General features: G+C 38.9%; 3 protein-coding genes and 1 long non-coding RNA gene across 7 annotated transcripts; 2 read left to right on the forward strand and 2 right to left on the reverse strand.

The window, feature by feature from the left end:
* The first annotated feature begins 112 nt into the window (after positions 1-112).
* Positions 113-7730, forward strand: npat (nuclear protein, ataxia-telangiectasia locus). Of its 2 annotated transcripts, XM_077612005.1 has the most exons (18): positions 113-288; positions 486-604; positions 686-746; positions 820-892; positions 1183-1223; positions 1475-1515; positions 1597-1711; positions 2032-2107; positions 2358-2481; positions 2571-2662; positions 2763-2844; positions 2934-3030; positions 3121-3240; positions 3333-4658; positions 4750-4850; positions 4959-5046; positions 5338-6599; positions 7032-7730. In XM_077612005.1, exons 1-18 carry the CDS (start codon positions 252-254, stop codon positions 7110-7112), a joined length of 3936 nt encoding a protein of 1311 aa, XP_077468131.1. In that variant the 5' UTR covers positions 113-251; the 3' UTR covers positions 7113-7730. The 2 variants fall into 2 exon arrangements, with proteins under 2 accessions (XP_077468131.1, XP_077468130.1); XM_077612004.1 differs by having other exon boundaries at positions 1475-1711.
* Positions 7731-7950: 220 nt separating this feature from the next.
* vmp1 (vacuole membrane protein 1) lies at positions 7951-16925 on the forward strand. 3 transcript variants are annotated; one of them, XM_077610911.1, is made up of 12 exons: positions 7951-8098; positions 8532-8640; positions 8925-9057; positions 9241-9331; positions 9886-9996; positions 11009-11176; positions 11323-11454; positions 12527-12607; positions 12690-12806; positions 13484-13545; positions 15094-15193; positions 15942-16925. In XM_077610911.1, the coding sequence occupies exons 2-12, from the start codon at positions 8562-8564 to the stop codon at positions 16083-16085; spliced, it is 1218 nt and encodes a 405-aa protein (XP_077467037.1). In that variant the 5' UTR covers positions 7951-8098; positions 8532-8561; the 3' UTR covers positions 16086-16925. The 3 variants fall into 3 exon arrangements, with proteins under 3 accessions (XP_077467037.1, XP_077467036.1, XP_077467038.1); XM_077610910.1 differs by having other exon boundaries at positions 8079-8218; XM_077610912.1 differs by lacking the exon at positions 7951-8098 and adding an exon at positions 8293-8433.
* Positions 9786-15688, reverse strand: LOC144083255 (uncharacterized). The gene is made up of 4 exons (XR_013303503.1): positions 14946-15688; positions 14734-14866; positions 13396-13473; positions 9786-10013 (listed from the first exon to the last, which is right to left on the reverse strand). It is a non-coding gene; the product is annotated as an uncharacterized LOC144083255 (long non-coding RNA).
* Positions 15742-20526, reverse strand: tubd1 (tubulin, delta 1). The gene is made up of 8 exons (XM_077610914.1): positions 20189-20526; positions 19509-19656; positions 19149-19365; positions 18838-19069; positions 18332-18496; positions 18015-18143; positions 17735-17918; positions 15742-17578 (listed from the first exon to the last, which is right to left on the reverse strand). The coding sequence occupies exons 1-8, from the start codon at positions 20337-20339 to the stop codon at positions 17464-17466; spliced, it is 1341 nt and encodes a 446-aa protein (XP_077467040.1). The 5' UTR covers positions 20340-20526; the 3' UTR covers positions 15742-17463.
* Between the last annotated feature and the right edge of the window lie 46 nt (positions 20527-20572).

Raw genomic sequence — 20572 nt, forward strand, 5'->3', positions numbered from 1 at the left:
ACCATTTACATAGTTAGAATAATTCAGTTAGTGAAATCCAAAAACAAACTGCAGTAGAACTACATTTCCCATAACTCCTTTCGCCAGGAAGAGGAGATTCCGGGTTATACTTCCCCGCCTTTTGGTGCGAATCCTTCACAACAATACAACTGACTGAAGTCAAATTTCGACGTTATAAAGCATCATTGCCAGTGAGAATGTAGCTTAAAAAAATAAGGCTATTTATTATTTCAATTAACCAGTTGGCAGCCATGTTGCTGCCATCTGACGTCGCTCGTCTCATACTGGGTAAGTCTGTTCACATCTACAAGTTATAGCAGTAGCGTTAGCCGACGAGATCATAAAATGCGTTTTGCAAAATATCCGCACTTCTACTGATCCTAAATGAAATACCAAGAATAAACCCATCTTGAACACGGCGCATCGTGTGTGTCGCATTTATATTTACAAGTCCGATCTCAATTTATAACGATTTATTTCACCAGGGTATCTTCAAGAAGAAGGTCTATCCGCCACAAGCTTAGCTTTCATCCAAGAGAGCCCAAACCTGAAGGAATATAAAGAACACAGCATGGGAGATGGAGCTCTCCCTGCTTGTGTTTTTGTAAGTTGGACACATGTTTCAAAACATGATCCAAAATGAAAGTGAAGCTCACATCATGTCTGCTATTTTTCTTTCCTGCAGTCTGTCTTTGGAAAGGGACTAACAACTATTTTAAACGAGTACATTGCTGTGAAAACAAAAGGTGTTTGCGATCACATTTATAATATGACTACGGGGGTGTCCTACTTGGTTTTCACCATTTCTTTGTCTTTTAGAGACTTGCCATGAAGTGCCTGCGGTGATGACATCGTTGTGGAAAAAGCTGGATTTTACCCTGAAGCAAATAAAGTAATTATTTTGATTTATGACCAAGCAGAATGTGGTTAAAACTTCTGAATTGAGATTATATCCTTTTTGTTGGATGTTGAATGTGGTTTGATGTTCTCTAGGCTTGCGATCCACCTTGAACTGTCACAAAAACTATCTTAGTCATTAAATATGAAAACATCCTTTTCAAGGCATGCGCTTTAGAAATTGTAATGCATGGAGGGCCGTAGATATTTAGTTGCCATAGCAAATTTTATATATCTTGCACTAATTATAACTGGGATATACACTTATTGTGTTTTTCTTTGCAGATCGTTGCAGAGTTCTGCAGCTACTTCGGCCAATCAGAGAGGTAAGAAACTTAAAAAGAAAAGACCAATGACTGCAAACCCCATCTACATTTTCCCAAGTTCAAATAGAATGTTCCTCTATGCTTTCAAAAATAATAATAAAAATAATGTTTCATTGTCAAACTCTCAACATCATAAACCCCCCTTTTATTATTTTTATACAATGCTACTGTTTAAGTAACATATTATGACCGCCATACAGCAGTGCTAAAAGCCAGTATGGATGAAATAGAACTGTCCTGTTCTCTTCCAGCTCGTTCTCGTGTAGGACTGGCAAACTTGACGAGACAACAGGTTTTTACCGTGACTTCAGCAAGCAGTCTTGTATGCTCGTCTCAAACAAACTTAGTCAGCAGCCCGGCAATCACTTCACAGAGTATCCTCAGTCACCCTGCCCCTTTAAGCTACAGTGTCCCACAAATCGGAGCACCTCTAGGAAGTGCAACACGTCACCAATTCCATGATGGCAGCAGATTACTCAATATACAGAGTAAGTATATATCATAATATCTGAATAAATAAAAAACAGATTAAACAAAATGTGAATACAAATTGAGTGCAATAATGTGAAAGTAATACTAATTAGCTCTAATGCAACATGATTGCAGTGTAAAGAGCTTCTCATAGTGGCAGTTTCTCTCAGATGGTCAGAAGACCACCAATTCCTCCAATGTTTAAACTTTAGATCTGTCATTAGAATGAAATATTAGAATTTGGGACTGCCCCCTCATTGGGTTTTCAATTAATTTTATATTATTTGGCAACAAGCTGCTAAAAAAATCTTCATCATGCTTGTTTTTTTTGTTTTAGAGGATTCCCCTATCCAGATAATCATTTCAGAACAGCGATCAAATCCAGGACCAATGTCCCCGGGCCGACGGAAATGGTAGAGCTGTTATTTTTATCTACACACATACAGATTACCAGCATATTGACTAAAAAAAGTCTGTGTTGTTGTTGAATACTAATGTGAAGTATAATTTGTGTTGTGAAATGCAACAAGTTGACTTAGATTGTTTCCCTTTCTGCTATCCATATGTGATAATGTATATTTATGTTGTTATGTTAAACTTAGATGTAATATTTTTATTCATTACTGTTCAAATAACCTAGATAGCCTTGTCTTGTGCCCACAGGGACACGCCAAGGAAAAGGAGCAGTGCTTTAGGAGGCTCAAATGTTGCTGGCAAGTCTACCACACCTGCTACAAATATCACTGCTGAACCACAAGTGGAGGAAGTTGTTGATGAAAACTTTCCTGTGAGTAATTGCACACTCTGTGTTAGTAAATTAGATATTGTATTCTGTTGTAGAAGTGAGAATTTTATACCAGATATTTATACCCTCAGCAACTGGTGATACAAAATGCTCGAGACAAGATATTGGGAGACCGGTCATTACAGGAAAAGCTTGCAGAAAATATCAACAAAATTCTTGCCAAGTAAGTGTTGCGTTTAGTTTTCATTGTTATCATTGATTTAAAAAGGGGTGTAAGGGTGTAAAAGTGACAATATTTGGTTTGTGTTTGCTGAAAATCTCAGTGAGCCAACTCCCCAAACGCCAAAGCACACGTCAAGTTCAATAGAAGATGACCAGTCCATTGATGAGATCCTTGGATTACAGGTTTAATTCCCTAATTGTCCAGATTTGTCTTTTTTTCCATTAACATTGCAAGAAATGAACAAAAACTACCTTTTGGACTTTTGTTTCAGGGAGAAATACATATGAGTGAGGATGCAATCCATGACATTTTAAAGCAAACCGAATCTGATCCTGCCTTTCAGGCCCTGTTTGACCTATTTGACTACAGTAACTATTTCCTTCTTTCTTTATTTGGATTGTAGTGTAAATTTGTATTTGTGTGCTATTGATCTCTAAATGGTAATCTTCCATTTGTAGACAAAACGCGAGCTGATGGAGAACCTGGTGTTATAGACATTGACAATATCCCAGCGGGGAGTGATACTGACGGACCACCGTCATCTACAGTTGGGCAGCTCCACAGCAATGGTGATCCAGGTAGTTGTTCAAATAAAATCAGGATCAAACTACATTCAATCATCCAGTTAAAGACTGAGATGCCTTACTCGTTATCTATGTTATTTAAACAGGTAACACACTGCAAGACACCTCAGATTTGACAGCAGCAATGGTGAAGAACAAAACTGTACTCGAACGCAAGACCAGAAAACCGAACTCTTTGTTGAAGAAGGCTGTACTTGGGTCAAGCAGCAAGTCTTCCCTGATAGAAAACAGCACTGATAAAGTGCTAAATACTCTTGAGGATCTTTCTAGACAAAATGGAATGGAAAAAGCCTCACTTTACAATAACAGTGTTGATGCATCACCAATGGATATTGAAACCACTGTGGATACTTCAGCTATTTTAAAGAGTACACCCACTTTCAGGGAACTAGAGTGTGTCACTAAGAGCAGCTTGCCTACCACAATGTCACTCATTGAGTCAACACCTGTCCTTTTATCAGAGACCGGTGCAACAGTGGAACCAGTCGTGAATGTTGACAATCAAAGAAGTAACCAAGAAGAAAGATCCCTTGATCAGTCTGCTAAATCTTTACCTGTACAGCCTGTATTTATTTCTCCTGAACAAGATAATTTGAATGAAAGCAACACTCTTACTTCAGTTCCAATCAGTTGTGTAACATCTACGCCTCAGATGAGTCTCACAGTAGCACCTCAGTCTTCCCCAACCTCATTTTCTTTTGCAGGTCCCACTATTTCTACCGCCACTGACAAGAACGCAGTAATGGCGTGTTCCTCTCTAGCTTCTACTTTTAGCATACCTCATACAGGTTTACTAGGCTCGTCCACATTTACTTCCGCCACACCTTCCAATTCGAATACACTATGCCCTCCTGAATCTGGTTCTGCGACCAGCAATTACCACCCAAGTAAAGCTGCGACTGATTCGAATAGCATTGTTTCTTTAAAGATCATCATCAGCGATAACCCAGATGAGGATTCCCAAAGTGACAAAACTCTTGCTCAATCAAATTCCAGCATTTCTACAGAAAAACTACCCACAATCTATATTTCCTCTCCCGTCAAGTCTCCCAGAGGACCTGGAATACCGAGAGGCAACAACTTGGATGAAACTGCACTTGCTGTTCGTAGCTTACAAAGCTCAGAAGTACTAGTTAATTCGCCTAATAGACCTGGGGCATTACTTCCATCTCACCCATTGGCTGCAACCACGCAAGCACAACAAAGCTACATTATTCAACTACCGTTAGACACTGGTAGCCCTGGACTTCAAGCAGGAACCGCCAGCTATTTCCTAATGACTGAGCCCCTTACAACAGATACTTTGGGCAGACCGGTTCAAGCGCCTACAACTTCATCAAATGTACCCATTTTACCAAAAAATAGTCAATACAATGTTTCCGCAGCAAGTCCAGCACAAAACTTTGTCACTGGTGAGAGACCCACTTTTTTTTTAACTTTCTATCAACTCTACCAATGCTGACATTCCTGCAAAAACAAAGATGTTTGGTTATTTCTTCACAGGATCAGCACTCATCTTGCCATCACCAGTTAAGCCAATGGTGCTTCCTGTGTCCCTTATTGGGCAGAATTCTACTGGAAATGTCCAAATGATGAGCAATCAGGTAAATATATTAATGTGCTTAAAGGCCACACATTGGAGTCTCTGTTAATTACCTCATGATACTTTTGTGATTTATCATTGTATGCTCATTACGTGTGTTGCTTTTCAGATTGTTGGAATACCAAACCCAGTAAAGCAGACTTTTTCTGTTGATCCCAAACTTTCCACATTTGCAGTCACAAATTCCACAACTGCTGGTAAGTTGTTGCTGCTCTAGCCATCAGCTTTATATTAATTTTGATTGTTGCACTGTACCTTCATTCTGTAAGTCTTTTTTTATCTGTATAGGTTTCAAAATTGTCTCTAATGCCAACTTAAACATGCAATGGATGAACTGATTTTTCATTTTTGTATGACATTTTTGAATGCATGACTAGAAATGACCAAAAATATCTTCCACTGTTACTATGCTGTTTTGGCCACAAAGACAATACTGTAGTACAGTGCAAATTCAGCATGTGTTTTGACTTTATTACTGTGAATTCTAGGAATTGTACAGAATGAGGCAATGCAGAACCTGCATAATGCAAATCAGCCCCACGAACCGAAGGAGTCCAGTTCCAGCCATAAGCGAATTTTATGTTTTGACTCATCTACCATTCAACCGCCACCATCTACATCAGCAACAATGGCCCCTTCTTCAGCTACAAATACATCAAATTCTCAGCGTGCCACACAGTCTAAGAAAGGTCGCCCTTTTACCAGGCCTACTATCCTCGGTGGAAATAAGCCTAAACGGAAAGTTGATACAATTAGGCTCCCATCAGATTCCAAAGTTGAAGGGAATTTGGTTACGTCTATTTCTCATCCTCAACAACAAAGTCATGACAAACTAGACCTCAATCAAAATCATCAAACTGCACATGGGAGCAGGGATGAACTGTCTCACGTTGAGTCAGTTAAAATCTCAGAACCAGGGAGTAAATTAAAATCTGTAGCGAGTAAGCACAATCACAATAAAGATGCAATTAATGATGGACCCAAAAAAAAGGATTTGGCCAGCTCAAAGTCATCTTCAGATTCTGTACTAAAATCAGTGAGCGGTGAAGACAAAGCTGTGACTAGCAGCGAACAGCCCGCAGAGAACAACACGCAAGCGAAAGATGAACCTAACAAAGAAAATAAATTGATTTGCTCACCAAAACAGCCACTGCCTTTGCACACACCTTTCTCTACAACAACAGCAGACCAAATCCCTCCAGTTGTCACACAAACATCAAGTTCCCCATCCAAAAAAGCCAAACTTCCCTCCCAGACCAGTTCTTTGGCCATACAGGCAGCCGAGATGCTCCAAAACATTCAGGACCTTAACCCTCCTCCCACGCCTGGTAAGACATTAGAAATCAACAACCCAGACCTCCCTGCTCCTCCAACCTCGGGAACCGGTGGCAGTCAGGCAGAGGCTAAGAATAGTCCAATGACTCCTCTGCAACAAAAGAAAGGTAAAGATGCAGCGGGGACACCTAAGAATCTTCTTCGCCACAATACCTCAGATGTCCCCACACGCAGCCCCGCCAGTGAGACTGGCAGCGAAAACAGCATGAATATGGCTGCTCACACACTCATGATCCTGTCGCGTGCCGCCATCGCCAGGACTGGTTCTCCGCTCAAGGACAGTTTGCGCCAGGAGCCGGGCGAAAAGTCTCCCGCAAGGTTGAAAATTTCAAAGAAGCGCAAACAGTCCCCTCCCACTCCTAGCCCTACTGTTAAGAAGTCCTCAAAACAATCCCCTGCTAAAAAGAAAAAACGGGTAAGATATTTTCAATTCATGTGCTGTTATTCTCATATCTATTTTCATTGATGTTGCTTGTATAATTTCTTTCTATTCTTCCCAGGATAAGACAAATAGCCATAACACACGGTGGCATTACAATGAATGGGATAAAATTTTGGCATATTAAAAAAACTTAGCGCTGACATGCAACCAATGCAGAATTTAATGTGGGTTTGTTTTAGCAGAAACGTCATTGGTTAAACTGTCAGTGCTGGACCGGGTGGAATAAAAACTAGGAAAAACTTTACTGGATCAATTGGAACAAAAACCTGCACCTATTGTGGCCCTTTGTAGAATAATTTGGACTCCCCTGGTTTAGACTGTTTGAAGCATTATAAGTTAGATGATTTCTTTTTTTCTATTTCATTTCCCCCTCATCTAACCCTAATTCTGTTTTGAATTGCACAGGAAAGGAAGAATTTCGTGAATTGCTTCCCTCAGGATTTTGATGTGGATAAATTCCTCTCTTCACTTCACTACGACGAATGAAGGTTGGCGTCACCAACAGAAAAGGACTGCTATATCGTGACCTACTTGAGTTACGTCCACGAATAGAACAAGCAAGCAAACTGCAGAACTAGTGCCCACGTTTCCTTTTCATTATCATAATCCTGCAGCTTGTCAACTAAAATATATTACGTTTTATTGTATTTTCGGTCTAAATTTGACCAATGTTGTTGGATGGTGTAGCAGTTGCGCAAACATGGCACTTTTCCTTAAATCCTCACACTTGTTTGTGATGAGGCTGTTTTGCAACAATAAATAGATATGTATAATGAAAGGTAGGCCTACTTTTTCTCAAGAGTAACTGCATTTCATTGGTCAATATTTGACTTTGGTTTGATTAAACCAAATAACAGTAATACATGTTGCCATGTAAAAAAAATACATTTTGTACTATTCTAATGTGGATCTGTTGGAGTGTAACTTTTGATTCTTTTTATGTTTAGAGTTATGTAAATAAATGAACAGAAAATAAAACATTTAAATGTGAAAGCAAAATAACAGTCTATCTCAGTACTGGAACAGTAAAGGATTGTATTTTTGTTCCACAATAAAACTGGCATTCTTTGCAAACAGTGAATAAATATAGATCGAATAAACGTATTTTGTCTTGAGATGTATTTACAATTGATTTTATTTGTTCTTTAGTGTAAATGGGCTAAACAAAACCGAAATCTTAATTTACGCTTCCACTGCAGTCGGTTCTGTTGACAAATTTGTCAAACCGTGATTGGATAATGACTAAGAACTGGAGGAACTCCACTGCTTCACATTAAAAGTACACTACTTGCCAGGCTCAATGGTCATTGCTCTTAAACATTCAGCGTGATTTACAATTTTCTCTGATATCAGTTTGTATTCCTTTAGCAAGTCTCACATTTATATCAATCTATTTAATGTCAACAACCAACCATTTTCATTTTTATTCTGACGTCCCGCGTGTGTTTCCGGGTGAAGAAGGCAGGAAATAGGTACGGCTGTCATTCATCGGAATAAATAACCCTTTCTTCTCTCCTTAAATATCGTGTGATTTTTTTGCAAAATTGTGTCATCAGAGAATATAGGAGTGTTTTTCATATCATGAATAAGAGGTTTGTATTGAACTTTGAAGTATATGTTGGGTTGATGAGTTCAAGCTTCCCCGATGGCTAACCGGTTAGCATGTGGGAGGTAAAGAAATGTGGTGCAATCATGTCCTATAATGAAGGCTGCCTTGCTTTAACTAGAGTGGTTATTTTTGGCAGCTATTAATGACTGACGCACGCATAACTATACCCGTATTTTTTTCTTTATCTTGAAACACCACGTAAGCAAACATATATATAAGACAGGGATCCGTAGTTGTATAAACAGCCACAGTAATGATTGTTGAAACAACAACTTGTCATATTTGCTGCTCCACAGACTTCCCGGGTGAGTTAGACTTTGACTGACATGGCAGCCAATGGAGATAGCTGTGATAAGACTCAGAGACGCACAGGAATTAAAGAAAAACAGAATGGCAAAGCCACAGGTTGGTTATTATTCCTATTAATGTCTTATGGGAATTACTTCGTTTAATGTCTTTGGAAAAACTCTTTGGTTGTCACGTGACTGTACGTTTCTTGCTGCCTACGTCGTTTTGGAAGTGACCAAGCAGGTAAGTTTTAGGATTTGAAAGTCACGGATGATGACAAGATCGTTAGATCTTATTTACTATGTATTCGGGTTTGAACATGGAACATAGTGTCATAATTAACGTATATGCGAGTAGTATTCCAAATTGTCAGAACGATCGCAGTTATGGTTTGTTTACAGACTCAAGCATACGAGAGAGGCGACAGCGAGATAAGGAGGAACGTCTGTCTCTTGTGTTATGGAGGAGGCCTGTCACTACACTCCATTATTTCCTCCTTGAGACCCTAATCAAGCTGAAGGAGTGGACATTAAAGTAAAATCATTTGGCTTTCATCTTTTGCCTATTTTTTGAATCAAGGAGTTTGTTCAAAATAGCTTTTTATTAGTTTTTTTTCATGGTAATTGCCAGCTGATTCAGGTTGCCCTGATCTATTGTAAAAAATGTAATGCCGCTAACTAATATTTAATAACAATAATGTTTTTTGTGTGTGCTCAGGCTTTGGCAAAGGCGGGGCATTGTGTTCTTAGTGTTGCTGTTATGTAGTTTCTTCTCTGCTGCCTACTCCATAGAGGGATCTCATCAAAAAGTAAGGGAGTTTTTACTCAATGGTTAATGATAAGACACTGTGAAACAGTATCATGAGCCTGACTTTCAGTAACCTTTGATCTCTGGAACTAATGTGTACAAATTCTTTTGTTTGGGGGTCAAAGTTAGCAAATGTTTCTAAAAAGACAACCGCAAATTTTCAAACAAGGTTATGTTTGAAAAGGTAGTTGTGGGCTCTTTGGTTAAAAGTTGTCATTACCATTTTGTTGTGGAAGTTTGAATTGCCACTCTGCAACATGATTTTGAAGAAACTGTTCATAGAGATTACAAAAATGGAAGTCAAATTGTATACAGCTGAACATTTGGATTTGTACATGCTGTAATTTGACTGGCATATTTAAGAAATGTATAACTCTATGGTCGCACATAACGGTATGAGGACAAAGTATTACTACAATTTAAAATCTAAAACACAATCACTGTTCAGTGGTCTTAAGCATTCCCCTCATGATAAAATGGAAAACTCAACTGGAATAGTTTCTAACTATATATAAAATTGAACTATTATAATTTCATTTCTTTTTTGTATTATAGTATGTCCAATACCTAGAGAAGAGGTTCCTCTGGTGTTCATACTGGGTAGGTCTTGGAATCCTGTCATCTGTTGGCCTTGGGACTGGCCTCCACACCTTCCTCCTCTATCTGGTAAGATTCCACAAATGCTATAATTGGAGGAGAATGTTTGTGAACTTCAAGCAGCATGCCTTCGAATATGAATGTATGAGATTGCATCCAATAGAACACAGGTGTCACGGGAACCAAATAGACAGAAAGTTTATTTAATCCAAATTTGATATACAATGGAAAATGTTAGGGAAGCCCAATCCTTTTACTACCACTGTACATGTGGTGTACACGCTTTCACTTATAAATTAAAGAGTTCTGAAAAAATATTTCATCCCGTCTGAAGAAATGTTTATGATGGACTGCATAAACCGAAAACGGCTCCTCGGCTACTCTGGTGCAGCTTCGGAGTGAAGAACACGTTGTCATCACCACTGCGTAATCGTACACTGTCTATCTTGTGTCAGCTTGGCCTCAAAAATTTGAAGGTGCTGGCGGTATAATGGAATTGCTGTGAGAAGGCTACAGGTGGGCCTGATCTTATTGAGTGCAGGTGGTAAAGCCTAACAACATAGCCTTTCAGGCATTAATAATGATGTAACAACCTGTCAGACACCTTGTGACTCAGCCACTGCCTGTTACTGCCTGTGGGTATGTGATCTGTGTTTGCGAGATGTAAAAAAAAAAAAATATTTTTTTTAATAATGAAAGTTTTTAAGTTAAACTAAATGTTGGTGAAGGACTAAATAGGAGGCCCGTATATTTAAAATATTCTTAATTGGAATTGGTATTAAACCTTATGATATTAAAGAGCTGACGCAAAAAAAGTAGCCATTATTTGCTAATTACCGAGTCTGTCCATGCTTGCCAACGTATGAATGGCTGAATACTAAGATCAAGGGACTTGTGTGGCTTTAAGTGTGTCATAGGTACAAAAGGCTGTTTGTATTGTTTGACTGCAATTTTAGTCAACCTAAAGCTTGTGAAAAAAATTGCCACATGCTTGGGTGTAAGCAAACTAGTATACTTATTTAGGAATGAAAACTGTCTTACAATGGATGTACTCAGACAATGGATTTTTCTTTTTTGTTAGGGCCCTCATATAGCATCAGTGACATTAGCAGCGTACGAGTGCAACTCAACAGATTTCCCAGAGCCTCCATACCCCGACCAGATTGTATGTCCTCAACTTATAGGACCTGAGGGAAGTATCTCCCTCTTCTCCATTATGTCAAAGGTCCGACTGGAGGCTTGCATGTGGGTGAGTGGACTATTTTTTTTAATAATCTTAAATAGTTGAGTAGTGCAGTATGTCCATTTAATCAGAAAATGACTCATTCTTCCAGAGATATAAAATGTGTGTTCTTCAGAAAGCATCAGCTCATATAAATCTTTGTAATTGTTTAGGGTGCAGGCACTGCCATTGGAGAGTTGCCTCCATATTTCATGGCCAGAGCAGCACGTCAGTCTGGGACTGATCCTGAAGATGAAGAATATGAGGAGTTTGAGGAGATGCTGGAGCAGGCTGAGAATGCACAAGTTAGTTGCCCCCAGAAATTTATTGTGCTATCAACCATAGAAAGTTTCAACAACGGGAACGTGGAAAATGTTGGGGTTGCTTATAACATCAATATATGAATATACACGCTTTGATATAGTTCTATTAGAATCATTTGAAGACCTTTGAAAGTTAAAATCTGTGCATCATAGGCTGTTATAGACTTTAAAGGAACACACGCACGAGCGGACTTTTCATTAGAATTCATCACCATATACTTCTTAGATCTGCTATGAAATTTGATATCTTTCATATCACATCCTTTGTCTTTTGTATTTGTTGTTTACAATATACATGCAGCTTCCAGCAAATTGGGTAGCTGTGTGACCTCATAATGCCAAATGACAAAAAAGCAACTTTCCAGCGATTGGTCCTTTTTAGTGCCACGTGACTTCACAGAAGCCCCTCCCTCCTCACGCTTCCAGTAAACGGTTTTGTGTGCGCGTGAGTCACGCTGAGCACTGCTCCCCCTTTAATCATCCCCTGGCTTTGTGCTGTCTGCGTCCCTCCCGCCCGTCGCCCCATTTTCACGGGTCTCTAATTTGAATGACAGACAGCTCTGTCAGGAAGCAGGTTCACATGACTGGACACTGCTGAGATCAGATACTGAGTCAGCGAGACGGTAATCGGAGAAACCTGGTGTGCCGTATATTGTAACAATCGCCATCATCTTATCGCTCCTCGCTTGGGCACAGCTGATTGGTATCAAAGGCACACAACGGAAACGGCCCTCTATTCTGTACATTGAGCATTCCATACTATTTTCCTTGTAGCATACACGCATTATTTTGTCGTTGATGGTGGTTATCAAGTATAATATAATTTATTTCCTTCAAAATGAATGACACTATTCCTTGATATTCATCTTGCTGGAGACAAACATGAAAAAAGTCTATGCCAAGGCTTTCATTGCAAATATGTTGTGTATTATGTAGATTATTATTACTATTATAAGTTATTCCAAATAAATTGTGATTTATTAATCATGTGATATTTAACATATGTATATATATATATATGAATTTTATAAAACATTTGTCTTTTCTCATCTAGGATTTTGTCACCAGAGCAAAAATGGGAGTCCAACACATGGTGCAAAAAGTGGGATTCTTTGGCATTTTGGCTTGTGCTTCGGTAGTTAACTTTGCTTTTAAGATGTGATAATTATATTTATGTGTGATTGTTTTTTTAACCATATGATTATGTATCCTCTTAGATCCCAAATCCACTTTTTGACCTGGCGGGAATCACATGTGGGCATTTTCTTGTTCCCTTTTGGACCTTCTTTGGTGCAACTCTTATTGGTAAAGCCATCATCAAGATGCACATACAGGTCAGTATTGACTTATATGTAACAGGCTGGTCCAACATTGGGAAGTAAAGATTATCATTTACTTCCACCAATATGATACAGCAACTGTGCAGAAAGTATGTCTAAAAGCATGCATTACAAAAAATGAGATTGTAATCTGCTCATTTTTTTTTCCTGACAACTTCATAAGTGACTAATATGACCCATGTCTGAGCAAGTTTGTGAAAGCGAGTGAGATAGTGTTATAGCTTTCCATCCCTGGGTGGTATCTGCCAGTGACCTCACCATCGCAAATTTCAAACAAAGGGGTCCCGTCATACAGTAGGGGGGTTCTAGAGGATGTGAAGGGAACATTACTGGAGAAAGTTTAGCCCAATAAAATGTCTTTAACTTCTTGAGACTTTATTTATTTGTACTGTACATGTGGGCATGCTTTGAACCTGCTGGATATCCTGTCTGGAATTGTCCAGGAGGTCCATGTGTCATAGACTAAAATGCTGATCACTTTCATGACTGGAGAAAAATAGTGTCTTTTTGCCCCACACTCACAATTGAACATATTGACTAATGTCTGTCATCTTTATATTTTGTAATTATTGGACAATGGTACCTGTGTTTCAGCCTTGGTTCAGCAAATGCAGAAGTGTAGCGTATTCCCTTGTTTTACACCATTTCCTCTGTTTGTCATCTGTCAACAGAAGCTGTTTGTTATAATCACCTTCAGCAAGCACATCGTGGAGCAAATGGTGTCTCTCATTGGGTAAGTGTCTTAATTTGAATTTCAGTCGAATTCTCTTACGGTAAGAAAAGGCATTTTTACGAAAGCTTTGATAAAATTCGTAATAATGGGGTTCAGTCTGAACAGGCCCACATCCAATTTGGACACAAGATAAAAACAGTATGTACAGACAGCACTAAAAAACTAATATGAGAATCTGAAGGCCACATTTTCTGGTTTTTGACTCACCAGTTGACTTTTTTGGCCTATCTCTCGTTAGACAAATCTCAAACATTCGGATGTTGATTAATGATCATTTAATACTAAGTGCTTTCACAGCAGGAGGATTCACGACGGGTGTCCACATTCCCCGCCGCGCATTTACATCTCAAGACCCTTGGAGGTCCCATTCAGACATGTTGATATGACTCACAAAGTTCAGCAACATAAAGTGCCCCATCAATGTGGGAAACTTGAATGTAGACTTAAATCATGTCTGTGGTCATCTTTATGGTGAGTCTAGTTGTTGAGCTCAAATTAATCAAGATTATTTTGATTCACTTTCGTATTGATATTGAAAATAAATAAAACAAAATTACCACAGTTAATATGAATTTATTTCTTAAATCTATGTTGTGGTTATTATGTATTGATGAAAAAAGTCATTTTTTAAATTAATCTGAAAAAAATGTATTTTATGATCTAAGCAGTGCACTAAATAAAAATGAATAACGTAACAGAATTACCTTGATAAATATTTGTGAGTCAATAGTTATCATAAAAGAAATTATATTATTTAAAACAAAATATTATACAAAAAAGTATGCCTGGTAAATTTGAGTAGTAGTATTTCCCCAAAATTAAATACAGGTAATGGCTGTATACCCAAAATGGATGGACTTTTATAACATTTGGGTCTATATTTCAAAGTTGACTAAGAACTATGCTTCTGTTTTGCAAAATCAGTGATATTCTAATAGACATTTGGTGACTCGCTATGATATGTGGTCTGTATATGTCTGGTATTGTCCTGTCATTAAATGACAACAAAGGGAGATGATAGCGAGTCAGTTGAACTGAAATCAGCAGTCATTGATGTTGTTGAGTCGTGTTTCTAACATGCATAGTTGAATCTAGACCGAATGCTTTTGTCCTGGTCAATAAGAACATTGTCCCTTAAAAAAAACTTTCTAAGCACAGAAATCATGAGCCCATTGTCCTTTTCCTTACCCCCTGGTGAGATCCCGAGCCCTGCCTAATAAGGACGCAAGTACGCCCTTATTAGATGTATTTGCACCCAGATGGTGGTCAGGATGATGACATCATACGGAGTCACTTCCCAGTTGAAGGGGCTGACAAGTGCCTGAGGAGAGAGTAGGAATATAAAAGGAGGGCTGAGGATCAAATGCTTCAGTTGCCTCTCCACCTGCTGAGGCACTCACATGTAGGCTGGCTGCTCTAAGGATCGCCTTGATTTTTGAAAAGAAAGTCTTTGTGTTCATGCTCTGGACAGTTGGGGCTCCATCTAAATACATCATGGGGTAAGTGTAAAAATGTAATCCTGGTCTGTTTTTTCTTGTTGTTTGCCAGGTCTATACCCAAAGTAGGACCATCACTTCAGAAGCCTTTTAGTCATTACCTGGAAGCACAAAGGAACAAGCTGCATCGTGGTGAAGGAAAAAAATCATCTGTAAGTATTCCTATTAATTTCATTTAAAAATAGCTTTTGTATGAAATATAGGCTGTTTTCACCATTAGTTTAACAAAATATAGCCCTTAACAACAACTTTAAATTAAACAAAAGTACCCATATGAATATATAGAAACAAGAAATACCTCTAATTACAGACATAATCTTCAAGGCTTAAACTGATTTGAAATTATATCTGTACAACAAAACTTGCTTCCTTCAGGCTAGAGACAGGATTTCACTTCAAGTAGTAATATATCATAAGTTATGGTCACAATGTACAAATTGTGAGTCCCTGCAATTCACAGTACTACCAAGGTGCTGTAATTCCTATATTCTTAAAGCCAATCAATTACAAATATGGTTTTGTACAAAGGATGTTTTTGTTGTGTGAACATCTTGCTAATTCCTTTTCTGGATTTTTTTTCCTTTCTAACTCTTCATCCTCATTTTATCATAAGTGGCTAAAACTAAAATACACAAAGAAGGATTAAAAACAGCTTTATAAATATCTCACAGTTGACATGTTTAACAGCAAAATATTTTTTAAAGTTTAAAACTTATTTTAAACCCAAAACTAATTATAGAATCAATCACAGAACACATGAAATACTGTTCTAGATAGGAGTGTGTGTCTATACAGTAAAGCAAACTTTCCTTTCTCTGATGTATTTGTATGTCCATCAACTTTTGTAACCTGATTTGGCATTTGAAAAAAATAAAAAAAACTGCAACTGTTATTTTCCAGGAAGAAAACTGGCTATCTTGGCTATTCGAGAAGCTGGTGCTGGTCATGGTCTGTTATTTTGTCATCTCCATTGTGAACTCAATGGCTCAGAGTTACGCCAAGCGGCTGCAGCAGCAAAAGCACCTCGTTGAGAAGACCAAGTGATGACAGGCCAAGTAGTACAAACATCCTAAAAGTGACTGCGCATCTGCTGCTGAGCCTGTGCCCGTGCCCAATCATAAGTCGCCGACAAACCTCCCCCTCCACGCTCAGAGGCTAAGCGTTCCAAAGCAGGCTGTCCTTGGTATGTACGCGTCCGCTTTTAAAAGTTTGTCTCCATTGTCCACCGTTTGTCACATTTTGTCTCAATTCTCATCGTGTGCAAAGCGCTTCTTTATGCGGTCAATTCATTGTCTTCTGTTCTAATGATTCCATTCCTTTGACCTCGCGAGTGATGCAGCGGTTCAATGATGTCTTCTTCTGTGCGTGGGCACTGCCTATCAGACGCGATGCCTTATGCAAAGTTGGGAATGCCGCAACTTCCCTTGAAAATATTTGATTTATTTAATTTTGTAACAATGTTTCAACGGGTTTTAATTTGTTTGTTTGTTTGTACTGTGTGCTGAAAGGTAACTGCCTCTAAATGGCCTCTTCTTTCAGGGTTGGGGTATTTTCATGGTTTTGATCTGTCTGACATTACTTTATTTGCACCTGGACTTATCCATGACCCTCCATACACTCAAAAGAAGGAAAAAGCAATATTAATGTAAAATCTGTTGTAGATGGTTTGCACATTGTGTAGGTATCCAATCGTGGTGGACATTATGCATAGATGTATTTCTATTCTAACAGTATGTGGGCACGAGTCACATCAATTCCAACAATTTGTGACATCATTTGTAGTGACTCTGTACTTTAAGGCAACTAGTCCCATTTCTAATTCTGTACTAAGAGAGTGGACCTTGGATTGGATCATATATAAACACATTAATGAGGACACTTGTATCCATTTTTGAGTCATTGGTTTACTTGTAGTGCTGTTTAGCTCACTCTAAGAAAAGACGTCTTCCAGGTAAGTGAACAACTTACCACAAATACTCACATTTGGGTTCTCATTGGTATGTACTGAATCATTTCATGTTAGCCTCCAAGTTGTGGTTCTTGTTTCAGCCTGGCAGTTTGCATTGGATCATCCCTTTTCCACCTCTTCAGATAGCTTATCAGACTGGTGTTGGCTGTTAAGTCTTCCATGGCAACAGTGGTCTGTAAGCTCACTGAAGTTGTGGGTCCCCAGCCACTATTAACTCACGCGGAATGTAGAAAATCGGCACTTGGAATGGTGGCCTTTTTTTCCCCATCAATCTGTGTTTGAAAAATGTCATCTTGTGGAATTAGTGAGCAATAAATTCAATGAAAACGATTAAATGTGTAGTGCTGTTCTTGAAAACGTTGTCAATTGTATGGTCCATAAATTGTTTAGGTGAGCAAAAATAAGTCATGGAATAATTTAGAGTTCTCAAGGTATAATACAATTATCCTTGTTTTATCTATTACAGCCCAGTTGGCTGTAGCTAGAAATGATTTGTTCTGCAAATGTAATGCTTTCGAGAAAATCCTCTTCTGACATCCCAAAGCTTGTATACTGATGGACGTAAGCCCTGTAACAAAACATAATGGGGATAACTGTCAAAAAACATTTCATTTCTCACATGACATCTCACAATTATTCTAAAACATTGTATTTGTAAGGATTAACTGGCTCGGATAATGAATGGAAAAAAATACTACCTATAATGAATTCAGAGCAAACTTACTTTGCAGCAAACATATTCCAAGCTTTTCTCACTGTGTTGTCCAATGGTTCAATCAAAGCTTGACTGTTGCTAACCAGCATGGCCATTTTTTCATACTTATTATAATGCACAGGACATTTCCACACGTTGAAAGCATCTTTTGGTGATTGCCATGAGGTGTAAAGTGCTGGTTCGCTGAAATCTCCTAGTGTAGTAGAATTTTTATACACAAGTTAAGTCATACAAATAGATAGCTGCTGCTGTTAAACATATATATATATTCACAAGTAGTTTCTGTAACCTGTGTCGGCAGTGAAAACGTCTTTGCCTCTCAGTATGAGTAGATTGGCCAAGGAAGTGTTGACATTGGATCCTGTCAGACTTTGTGTCCTCCCTGAGACGGCCAATGGACGCACCTGCCAGTCAATACCTGCCAACATTAATGTTGCAAAATGTTACTATAAAACTGTGGAAAACAATTATTGACTTCTCACAGCACTATATTATATGTATATTATATTTGTGTTTCGTAGTGTAGGCTGTTGCTGATTTTTGGAGGGGGGGGGGGGTTGGAACAGATCCATTAGGTTTTAATGTATGATTATTGATTTCACTTGCCTTCCTCCATCTTGTTGTTAGAGATGAGCATCTGTCGCAGATGCTTAATCAGAGGTGTCCATTTGAAAGTGGTGTATGGAATGGATGAACTCTGCATCTGAGGTACAGTGCTCATGCTGAGAAGCTTGTATTCAGGGTGGCATGTGAGGGCACTTACAAAGTCGCCTGTGGGGAGAGCAATAAATGGATATCTGGTGAGTAATCAAAAAAAAAAGATCATTTAGCAACTCAATTAGAACTCTTTTCAATACTATCCCCCCATTCTTCTTCAAGAGTGTTCTTATTAGAGCAGCACCAAAAGATTGTTCTATTTATGCGCTATACGCTCAAAATAAATGAAATCGGATGACTAGTGTTGAAAATGGATGAAGAACGAAAGACGCCTTAAGTTAGGACAGAGTGGGGGTAACTTTTTACAACTAGGACTAAAAAAAAAATTCTAAAAGGTGACTAATGCGTCAACTAATCCTAAACTGAGAATTATGCAGTGTCCTGGCCTCGCTCACCCATAAAATTCCTGCTGTAGTGTCCATCTGAGTCGGCAGTGAGCACTGGCTGAAGGACAGCACCCAGCTGATGAGCAATCACCTTGTTGATATCAGCGATGGAGATGTCTCTTATATGAAGCAAATGCTTACAGATCTTGTGTACCGTGTCATTCTCATGAACCAAGATGCCATCTGACAGCTGATAAAGGTGACCCAGCGTCAACACCGAGTTGTAGTTCTGGACAATCACCTGAACACACAGAGCAATACGAATCAATACATTTCTAACAATTGCATTTTTAACACATGCTGACAGAAGGTCCTCCCACCTCACCAGCTGCATACGGCCAGGTGAGATGATTGACAATGAAAGATTTGGGGTAGCCGTCCCGCAAACACTGAGTTACGTAGGTGCCCACTCCAGAGCCCGTCCCACCCGCAACACTCATCATGGCCATGAATCCACTCAGTCGGTCACAGCGTTCCACCTCTCGTCTAATGATGTCTTCCACGACTTCTCTGTGTTGGGGGCCGTGGACGAGGTACCTAGAGACAAGTCTGGATAGTAATCACCACTTTGGAACCAGGGTGTTTGTGGACCCCATTTTTGTTGAAATGAAAATTACATTGGTTACCGTATGGGTTTAGGATATTTTTCACAAAAATTGTGGAAATGAAGGTGACCTCACCCATTTGCCCAGTTGTTGCCACTCCCCTGCTTTTGTTTGAAACTCGACACATCGTCATATTTCCATTTTCCGGATTTTGCCGTTTTGATGAAATTCTGCTTGATGACTTTTGCCTCCATGTCAATCAACACTGCCCTGGCAACAAGATCTAAATCAGGAAAAAAACAAACGAATAGTTAATAACCAATTAAGTAGCATGTTAAAAGCAAAAAAACGTGAAGTACTGTCGTAGGGATGTCCTGATGCTGACTAAGTTTTCGCCGATAGGGATCCGATCCCCATATTTTCAGACCAGCAAAAATAATACAAAATACAATGTAATCTTTAAATGACAATGACATCAGTATTAAAGTCTAAGAAATTCTTTGTTTACAATATTACACAGTGAAATGTTACTCTTATTAGGTTTAAAGGCATGTAACCACACTCAGCAGACTTATTTGCCTAAAGGTTTGATTTACAGCAACCGAAAATCGCGATAGTACTGGATCGGATCGGATCTTGTCGATACTCCAAAAACAATCGCATTGAGCGGCGATACTAATGTATTGGATCGGGACATCCCTACTATAGCTATTGTACGAGCTAAGCGGTCGTCGTCTTTTATAAGAACTGGAATGTCTACATTCTTTAACTGTTCATGAAACAAGTAGTGACAGACAAATGCAAATTTGTGTTACCTCCATCTTTAGTTTGGTGGAAGAAGCGTTCATAGCAGGCAGTCGTGTATGTTTTCCTTTGGCCCCCCTGAGCGTCATTGTAAAGGGTGTCAAACAAATCCAGACCCACCTGATTGCCACACTGACCCAACTGGACAGTCACCAACGACATTTTCTACCAAATTAGATATAATCACCCCTTCAATTACATGCGGTGAATGAGTTACACTGTACACCGGTCGGTCATATCTTAAACGTAAAATCAAACTTTTCATTGCTGCCGCCTTGACACCGGATTGCCGGTGCGCAACAGCGGATATCCGGTGCGCAATTGTTGATTTTCAAAATACTCACAAGGGCTGAATCGAAATATATGCCCTTACAAAATGTGACGATTGGATTGAT

Source organism: Stigmatopora argus, chromosome 10 (assembly GCF_051989625.1).
Source record: "Stigmatopora argus isolate UIUO_Sarg chromosome 10, RoL_Sarg_1.0, whole genome shotgun sequence".
Classification (NCBI taxonomy): Eukaryota; Metazoa; Chordata; class Actinopteri; order Syngnathiformes; family Syngnathidae; genus Stigmatopora; species Stigmatopora argus.